General features: G+C 48.5%; 1 protein-coding gene across 1 annotated transcript in view; it reads left to right on the forward strand.

The window, feature by feature from the left end:
• LOC109296467 (tau-tubulin kinase 1-like) overlaps window positions 1–7040 on the forward strand; it is a 14518-nt gene extending 7478 nt beyond the window's left edge. Inside the window, 2 exon segments of the mRNA XM_019515877.1 lie at window positions 126–1443; window positions 5682–7040. Of these exon segments, the coding sequence (XP_019371422.1) occupies window positions 126–1443; window positions 5682–6105 (1742 nt within the window). The 3' untranslated portion in view covers window positions 6106–7040.
• Window positions 7041–9293: the final 2253 nt, after the last annotated feature.

Consider the following 9293-nt stretch of genomic DNA (forward strand, 5'->3'; position numbering starts at 1 on the left):
TGCACATACCTCCCACCCCTTTCCCACCTCGCTTTCCTCACACACTGGGGGTTGGGGCCTAGCTCTGAGGGCTGTGGGTTGGGAGTGAAGGGTGTTGCCATGGCTGGGGGCCTGTGGGTTGGGAGTGAGGGGCATTGACAGGGACTGGGGGACTGGGGATCAGGAGTGAGGGGCACCTGCAGGGCTATGAGTTGGGAATGAGGGGCAACAGCAGGAAGGTGCCCCATCTACCTTGTTGGCAGATGACCAGAAGGAGTCCAAAGGTCGAGCGTCCACTGCAGACGGTGATTTGGAACTGGAGGAAGGCTCAAAAACGCTTGTGTTGTTTTCACCTGGTGACTTGAAGAAATCTCCTGTTACTGCAGACTTGGCTCCAGAAGTTGATCTAGGGACTCTTGCTGCATTAACACCTCAGAGTGAGCGGCCACAACCCATGGGTAGTCAGCTGGATGTATCAGAGCCAGGGACCCTATCCTCAGTCCTTAAATCAGAACCAAAACCACCAGTTGCAGTGGCTACTACTTCCTCCCCATTTACCAAAGTTGAGCGCACATTTGTTCATATTGCTGAAAAGACCCACCTAAATGTAATGTCCAGTGGCCAGCTGGTGAGGCAGGATGATTACTGTCCTCCCAGCCAGTTTGAAGAGATCATCGAGGAAGAGCTGGAAGAAAATCCTGTATTGGTAGAAAACGGGACTTTGCATTCTGGTTTACAAGGTGCAGAGACAGAGAGCAGTGCTTTCTCAGCTAATCATGTTGAAACAACCTCAGAGATGACAGGAGAACAACCATCACTTCCTAATGGTGTAGTCAACCTTCAAGAGGAATATATCGAACTCAAAGATAAAGTGGAACTTGCACAGGATTTGGAAGAAACTGGTAAACTTATTTCTGAAGAGATAGTCCTTGAAAAAACAATTCCCATAGCCGAGAACCTCCATGAAGCACCAAAGCAAGGCCCCAGGAAGTTTCTGGGCTCCAGATACAGAAGCCGGATTCCTATCTTGTTCTCAGAAGAGGACACTGGCTCAGAGCTTTCAGCCTCTCTCTCAGGCAAAGAAAGACTTTATAAGAGGTCAAAACATCCAGACTTAGCTCGCCTAGTGATGGAGAAGAGGCAGAACCGTCTCCTCAGATTGGCTTCTGGGACATCCTCCTCAGCATCCTCTAGTGATGAGAGGCGCCGGGCCTCAGAGACCCTGTCAGCCACTGGCTCTGAAGAAGACATGCATGACTCTGATGACTCCATCCTAAGAAAAGCAGAGGAGGAGAAAGTTCCCTTTCTGGGTAGGGAAGAAAAAACCTTAAGCACGAAGAGCAGAATCCCTCGCCCCATTGCACCTGTGAAGACACCACCAATGACAATAAAGTTTTGTAGTCCATCAGCAGTTGCACCACTAATACCAAGGAGCTCCCCACTAGATACTGCTCTCACAAGCAGGTAAAACAGGAGTTCTGTTGTTCAGTCATCATAGTCTCTAGGTTTCTTCAGATTTGTTCACCCTTAGCATTCAGGCCTCCTTGTGCTTACCTTAGCATTGGGGATGGAGGGGAGAGGGAGGGAAGGAGGAGGGACAGCCAAGAGTACATTGTGCTGGCTGCTCTGCACACATAATGGCATTATCCCTGTTACTGAAGTGACAGCAGTGTTCAGAAAATGAACACCATGTGAAAGGTTTGGGAGAGGGGTACAAATCACACACACAGTGTGTGACATAAAGGCAGTTGGAGAGCATAAATACTCTCTATCTCACTTTTCTTCAGCCAGGCCCTATGATCCAGCTCCAGCCCCACTGGCACATGGTCCTGGGGACCATCCTTTAACCCCCTTGATCTCAGCCATGCCAAGGGGTCTGTTCCCTCTTACACTTGGTCTGTCTGTAAGTCCCATCCCCCAATGCTCCTGTGCCTGGCTTAACTGTGGGGTCAACCCACTGACCTCTTAATACTGAGCCTGGTTATAGAATCTATCCCCCATCATTTCCCTCCACCTGTTCATGGAGCCCCCCCTCAGCCCCTCAATTCTTCTGGCTGGGTCATAGCATCAACCCCTCAATTTTCTTGTGTTTGGCCTGGCTGTGGGGATCCAACCTCCTCAAATAGTCTCCATCAGTCTAGCCCTGAGATGCCTTTTCCAAATACTTTTTCACTCAGCCTGGCATGGGATCCACTCCCAACTCTATTATGCTCAGTCTGGCTAGAGCTCCTATTCTAAATGACTTGAACTGGCCTTACCGTTGGGGTCCCTGCCCCCTGTCTTCTTACACATGTCCTTTTGTCTGTTTCAGTACTGTGTTACATTTTGCCTTCAGCTTTCATTATGCTGGCTGTGTCTACACAAGGCACTGACTGCACAGTAGCCTGAGACTACTGCGCAGTAGCACTGCATGGCAGAAACTGTGATGTGATGCTGCTGCACAGTTGCCTTGAGCTACTACACAGTCAGCATCACAAAAAAGCTGTTTGTCTGTTTATACAAGTACTAAATGACTGTGCAGTAACAATTGCGCAGTCAGCATCTTGTGTAGATGTGGCCACTGTGTCTTGCCTTGAAGCCATCTGGACTGGCCTGCCCTGGGTGTTATTACTACAAGACTAGGGCACAGAGGACTCAGCATTCAAAGCTAGATCTAGAGTTTCCAAATTGCTCAGTGCCCAGCCAGTTCTCAGCATAGATACAGAGCTGTATTTGCCCCTAGGAGTACAGTTGGGGTGGATCCCACACACTGGAGAAGGACAAGTACAGATATATGCTACAACTCTCCTCTTGGATATATATTCCAAAGGCCCCACCAGTGCCAGAGCAAAGGAGTTGGGGATGGAGGGGAGAGGGAGGGAAGGAGGAGGGAGAGCCGAGAGTACATTGTGCTGCTGCTCTGCACACATAATGGCATTATCTCTGTTACTGAAGTGACAGCAGTGTTCAGAAGATGAACACCATGTGAAAGGTTTGGGAGAGGGGTACAAATCACACATAAGCCAGTAATTCTCAACCTTTTTAGATTAAAGGCACTCCTTGTTAGGCTCAGGGCTCAAGGAAATGCCAGAAAATACAGTAATTTTTCTATTGCACAGAACTCAGAACGGCTACAATGGTTCAGAATTTTTTTAACACTATGAGCATGTCTACATGAGATGCTTTACTGTGCAGTACAGCTAATTACTATGCAGTAAGTGTCTGTGTCTACAAATGCTGCAACAGAATGTGCTGATGCTTACTGTGCAGAAATTCACCCTAATCACAATTTGCTACCTGAAAATGCAAAATGGTCAGCTGGAAATAAGAGATCCTTAGCTCCTAGTGCCAGCTCCGTGGTCATGGGGCTGGTGCTGGGAGATTCATTTCTCCCAGCCTGGGCCCCACAGTCATGGAGCAGGGGCTGGGAACTCAATGCTGCCAGGGCAGGGGGACATTGCCTCTGCCCAGGCTTCAGTGATGGAGCCTGTCCTGGTAGCAGGCAGCTCCCAGGGGCAGGGAGCTATGTCCCAGCCCCCTCCAGGAGACAGCTGTCTCTTGGACCCTGGGCTAGTGCCCAGGTAGAGCCTAGACCTTTTCCTGGCTGCTGCAGGGCCACAGAGAGTGGGAGCAGTCTGCTGTGAGGAGCAGCAAATCTGCTTATGCATCCCTGCGTATGTAGACATGTACCCTGGAGTACTACTCCAGTACTCTCCAGTAGTTTACTCAAGAGTAAACTGCTCCCGGATTATTTGCATATGTAGATGTGCCCATAGTAGTGATCACGTGGGTCTACACATAATCGCCAGCTATGTTGCCATAGTGACACGCTCCCCCAGCATAGTGTGCCATTATGCCAACGTAGTGGCAAAATCTAACTGTGCGTTGTGCACATGGTGCAGTAACTGCCCTTACTGCACCATGCTTTAAGCACGGTGCCATAGCAACATCGCCATATGACAATGCATAGATGTGCTCTGTGTGTTCTTATTTGAAATTATTGGGCATATTTTGCACACCTAATTGTGTTAACGTTGCATGGCCTCCCTCAGCACTCCTAAAAGGATCTCAAGGCACTCCAAGATGTTGTGGCACTGTAACAGGGGGCCTTCTCGGGGCTGATCTCACTGTGGCCCACCCACCTGTTTCTGGGGTAACCACCCACCTTCTCACCTACCATGCCTTGTTGGTAATTGATTAATTGTTGTTAATTAAGTGGGAGGCTGCCCATTTCCTGCCCCAATGCCAGGGGGTGCTATCTGTGGCTCCATTCCTCCCCTTCACCACAGCCCAATTCTCACAATTACTGGCCCCTCACTGGGCCCCAGGATCCTACTGTTTGAGCCCCTCTACAATCCCTCTATTCCAGCGGCCTAATCCGCCTTCAGCCTGGGCAGCATAGCTCCCTGAACGGCCTCCTCTTCTGGGTGTGGTCCCCCCTGGAACCTTTGGCTCACTAGCCCTGGCCCATCTCCAGGCCAGTCAGAACCCCAGGCCCTCAGCTCTTGGGCATTCCTTGTGGTGGGCCTCTGCCCTTTGACTGTTCCGATCCTGGCCCCAGCATTGACCAGTCAGGGGATGTCCAGACAGGTGCGAATCTATGGCCCCGCTCTCTCACTGGGGTCCACCTTCTAGACCCTACAAAGGGGTAACCCACCCAGTTGTGAAGGCTAGGAGTTAAGGCGCCCCGACCCACCTTTCACTGGGGTGGTAACTGGCCTGGGGGCTCCCACGCCACTGAGAGCCCCACCAGGCCACCTACTCCCGGCAGGGTGCAGTTTTAGGTTGTACCCAGGACCAGGAGCCTCCTGACCAACCCCACTGGCTCCTGCCCTTACCTCCAGATGATACCAGCACCCCTGCAGCCAGGCAATGTTGCTGCCTGGCCTCCAGCAGCAAAACTGCCCTGTTTATATGGGCAGCCCTAGGTTCAAAACGGCTGCCCTCATCAGGCACCTGGCAGCTGCCAGCTTCAGGCCCTTAAAGTGGCAGGCATACACAGTGTCCTGCTACAGGCACCCTGGTTGAGAATCACTGGCATAAGCTTTCCTGAGTCGGTACTCACTTTGTCAGATGGCATAGTATGTGATGAAGTGAGCTTGGGGTCACAAAAGCTTATGCTATATATCTCTGATTTAATTAGTCTATAAGATCTACCCTGCTCTCTACCTGACTTCAGATTAACATGGCTAACTACCTCTCTCTCCTCATCATTTCCTACATGTCAGATATGATAAATCTCTTCCAAGTTTCATCAGTCTTTGTTAATACTAGCTTAGCTTCTTAGTTCCTAGACCATGAGCCTGGTAGAGCTCTACCTGGCTCAACCCCTGGTAGAGCCTGATAGACCCATGAGCCTGTGCTATAAGCACAGCATTAGAAAAGCTTCTAAATTAGGCCTTAGAGCAGTAATTCTCAACCAGAGAAGGGTGCCTCAAGTCTAAAAAGGTTGAGAACCTTAGAGGAACTTTGTAGATTCAGAACAGAGAAGCCTGCATGTGAATCAGTGCTGCAGTTCTAAGATTTAGAAACATGGTGCACATGCTGGTTCCCTCTCTTTAGTCTTCTATTATTGGTTCAGTATTGAGGCCACACAAACTGGCAAGTTTTCCCAGCACCTGGTGGTTGGGAGATTCCCTAGCAATATTTTTGCCAACTCTGCAAGTAGCCGAGACCCTAGTACAGAGGTGTCTCCTCATCTCCCCTCTGTTCTCTCCTTGCAGGCTTCATGCACAGGGACCAACTGGGAGTGTGTCCACTGACACCCGAACAAAGCAGATGCAAAACTGGCCTCCTTCCTCACCAAGTCCTGCTCCTCCTCCCCTGCGAAGCAGCCCCAGGACAGCCAGCTGTGGTCCCCCTCAGAGTCCTGTCCTTCCCCCAAAAAATCTCAGTGCTTCCCCCAAAAGCCAGGTGTCCAGAAAGGAAAGTCCTTCACCATCTCGGCAGCATAGGTCAGGGACTGCCATTCAGCGAATTCAACCTCCTCCCAGGTCCCAGCCCAGAGTCCAACCAGGGGGTCTGAAAGGAGATGCTCCAACATCCCAGGGCACAGCCAGAAAAGGACAAAGAGGGAAAACCCAGACTGAGAGTCCAGCAACCAAAGGAAGGCAAATGTCTGTGGAAGGCAAGGCCACTGTCAGATAATGGTCTTCTGCTGCCAACCCTTCAGGCTTGGTAACTTTTACATATAGTATACACTTGAGATGCTGCAGCACAGCCTTACATGCCAGAACCACAAGCGTATAGCAAATAGCTGTACTTCAGTACTTCACTCACTCTCATGCCATCGCGATACAGCTCCTACGGGGCCTCTGAGCCATGGAGTCTCTCACAGGGGGATCATCCAGGCCACAGCTCATGCTTGCTATTGCAAAGCACCAAGCAGTGACTCAGGCAGCCTGCCGAGTGCCTGACCCTCATTTGTCCCTCTGTAGTATCCTTTCTCGGTTAGCGATATCAGAGTCACCAATACCAAGTGCTGATACTTTAGCTTTTGAAACAGGTACAAAGATTATGGGAGCAGGTGCTACATCCACCTGGAGGAGTGGGCTTCTGAACTGGAGGTGGCTCCAACCCATCTTTGTGTTTCTCTGGGGAAGTGTTCCTCTCATGCTGTGCTATACCTGATCATTGACAGCAATGGTTACAACCAAATGTCTCAACAGCTAACCTGCTTCAGAGTAGCATGAATTGACCTCTGTCATAATGAGTCCAGAGGAGAGGAGTGGCCTGAAACTCGCTTCCATTTCCAGGGAGTTCTAGCTGGCAAGTCAGAGAACCAGATTGGAGAGGGTGTCCTTGGGGTGAAACCCTGCTGTATGTGATAAGCTCCCAGTTGCTCCAGTGTGTCCTACAGAAGAGGAAGCCTGGCACTGCTGCTCAATGTCCCACCCCTAAAACAACACTTATGTTGCTGCAGGTGGATCAGTGAGGAGTATTTGTGCTGAAGCAGACTGCATTGACAGCTTGCAAGGGACCCAAGGGCTTCTGCTGACTGCCATAAAGGGATCAGATTGCAACCATCTTTGTATTTAACACCAGGCTGTGACTTGGGGAGGCTACAGCCCCCAGCATACAGCTGTTCCCATAGTCCCTACCAGCTGTAGCTCTTTGTTAAAGATATGGGTGGCCCCTGGATCCCTTTAGCTTAGGTGCTATTGCATCTAAATGCCTTGTGTTCTATAGTCACGCTCCCAATGTTTGTGAATTTGGCAGTGTGACTCTAAATTGCCCTTCAAAGTAGGATGTGGGGGTGATTATTGTACTATATGCCTGAAAGCTGCTGATTTGTAGGCAGGGATTTTCTGGTACCTGGTAGGCATCCTGTTAATTTTTTCTAAACTAGGGGGTACAGCCAGCTGATTCTGGGAGGATAGGTTTCTTTCTCTTCCAGGTTTTGAGGGGAAACAAGCAGTGCAGAGTAGATTAAGGGTCGTGGTCATGCAGTTGTGTTCAGAGCAAAATATTGATTCTCATTTAAAAACAAAACAAACAAACAAAACTTTTTAGCCCTCAGGGCTGAGAAGAAGGTGTGGACCTGTGACCAGAGTATGACTGATAGAACAATGCCTGCCTGAGTTGCAGAGTAACTGAGACAATTAGTGAGAGGGGCAAAATGATCCATGCATCTCTATTTAGGGGGAAACTCCCAAGCTCTGCTGATTAGGTTGCCACCTCAATACTGCCCAGCAGTGGACTTAGTGTGGCAGATCAAAATAACAGTGGGCTCTGTCCACCTGCTCCCTCAATTGCACCTTGCAGCTGGGGTAAGTATTTGCAGATTTCATGAAGACTAGAGCTGGGACTCTGGCTTGCATGAAAAAACTGGACTCATTTGAGGAGCACACTTTTAGAACTGTCAAATGCAGGGCCATATATTTCTAGAAAACAAGAAAGTAATTCACACTTCTAGGATGTGAAGTGATAGAAAGTGACTCTGGAACTGTGATGCAGTGGTTAAGAAAGATAACACACTTCTTGGGTATGTGGGGAGTATCCAGCAGATGTATGGGATGGGATTACTTCTCTAGCATTAGCTGTGTTACTGGCACCCAGTATTGTGTTGTATGTCCCAATATTTGGTGTTTTTCTTCAAGCTCCTACTCCTCAAATTGTGAGAATCACAGATTCAAGTATGTTTCTAACCTTCCTGATTTCAGAGAAAAACCAAAAACTGTGCTAAATGTAGCATACAGACCAAGAAACCAGAAGGTAAAGGGAAAAGCTGACATCTATTATTTCTACAAATGTGAATTTTATCCAGTATCTTATAGAGTTTGTGGGGGGGAGCAGAGCTGGCTTTTCATTTATTTTTTAAAATGTTTTGTTAACTTGAACCACTGAGATCACTGTTAGATACCATTTCCAATTTTGTGTATGCACTGCAGAAGAGACATGGACAAAGTGGAAGAGCTTGAAGAAAGACCAAGAATGCTTGAGTGATTTGAAAACCTGTCTCAGAGTGAGAGACTAAAGAAGCACAATGTCCTTAGTTTATCCAATAGGCAGTTAAGGGGTGATTTTTTTCATGGTCTATAAAACTGTGTTGGGAAGAGATTTCTGATAGCAGGGGCCTCTGTTGTCAAGCAGAAGAAAGGCAGAACAAAGCTTGGTGGCTTAGAATGAGGGAGGGGGTGAAACTGGACAAATTGAGGCTAGGAATTAGGCACAGTTTTTTGACAGCAAGATAAACTAGTCAGTGGAATGGCTTGCCAAAGGAGAGGTGCATTCTGTATGACTTGGGGTAGATCTAAAGATCTGCTTGGGCCAGTTCAACAAGCAGTAGTATGTGGATGCTAGAGTCGCTGACTGTTTTCTGGCTGCTGTGAGGCAATACCTCACCTTACATGATCATACTGGTCCCTTCTTGCCATAAAGATCTATGGATTTGTAAGAGTTCTGCAGAGTCACCTTTGCTTCTCTGTGAAGGAACATGGCTTTTGTGGCCCCTTTCACAGAGGAGGACTGAGGTGATCCTATGCTGTGGTTGCAGCAGCTAATGCTAGGGTATCTCTGTGCAGCATGTGTAAGCATGTCCAACGTCAAGGTAGCTTTGCTATCTGCAGTGACTCTGGAACAGCTGATTTCAGCATGGGCTAGGTGCTTAAACATGTCTCAGACTTGATTTTGGTGGGCTTGATTTTGGCATGATGGCTAAGTTAAAGCTAGTTCAGGTATGCCTGTATGTGCTATTTCTTGCTCCCTCATTCAGTTAGACCTCAGTTTCTCATGAATTCTGGGATCCTGGTTTTCTCTGTTTAAAAATCCCAAATTCTTTGTTTAAAACACAAAATTATCTGATTAAAACCCCCCAAAATCTGCAGTTTTCTGTG

The sequence above is a fragment of the Gavialis gangeticus genome, unplaced genomic scaffold (assembly GCF_001723915.1).
Source record: "Gavialis gangeticus isolate Ggan-Ray unplaced genomic scaffold, GavGan_comp1, whole genome shotgun sequence".
Classification (NCBI taxonomy): Eukaryota; Metazoa; Chordata; order Crocodylia; family Gavialidae; genus Gavialis; species Gavialis gangeticus.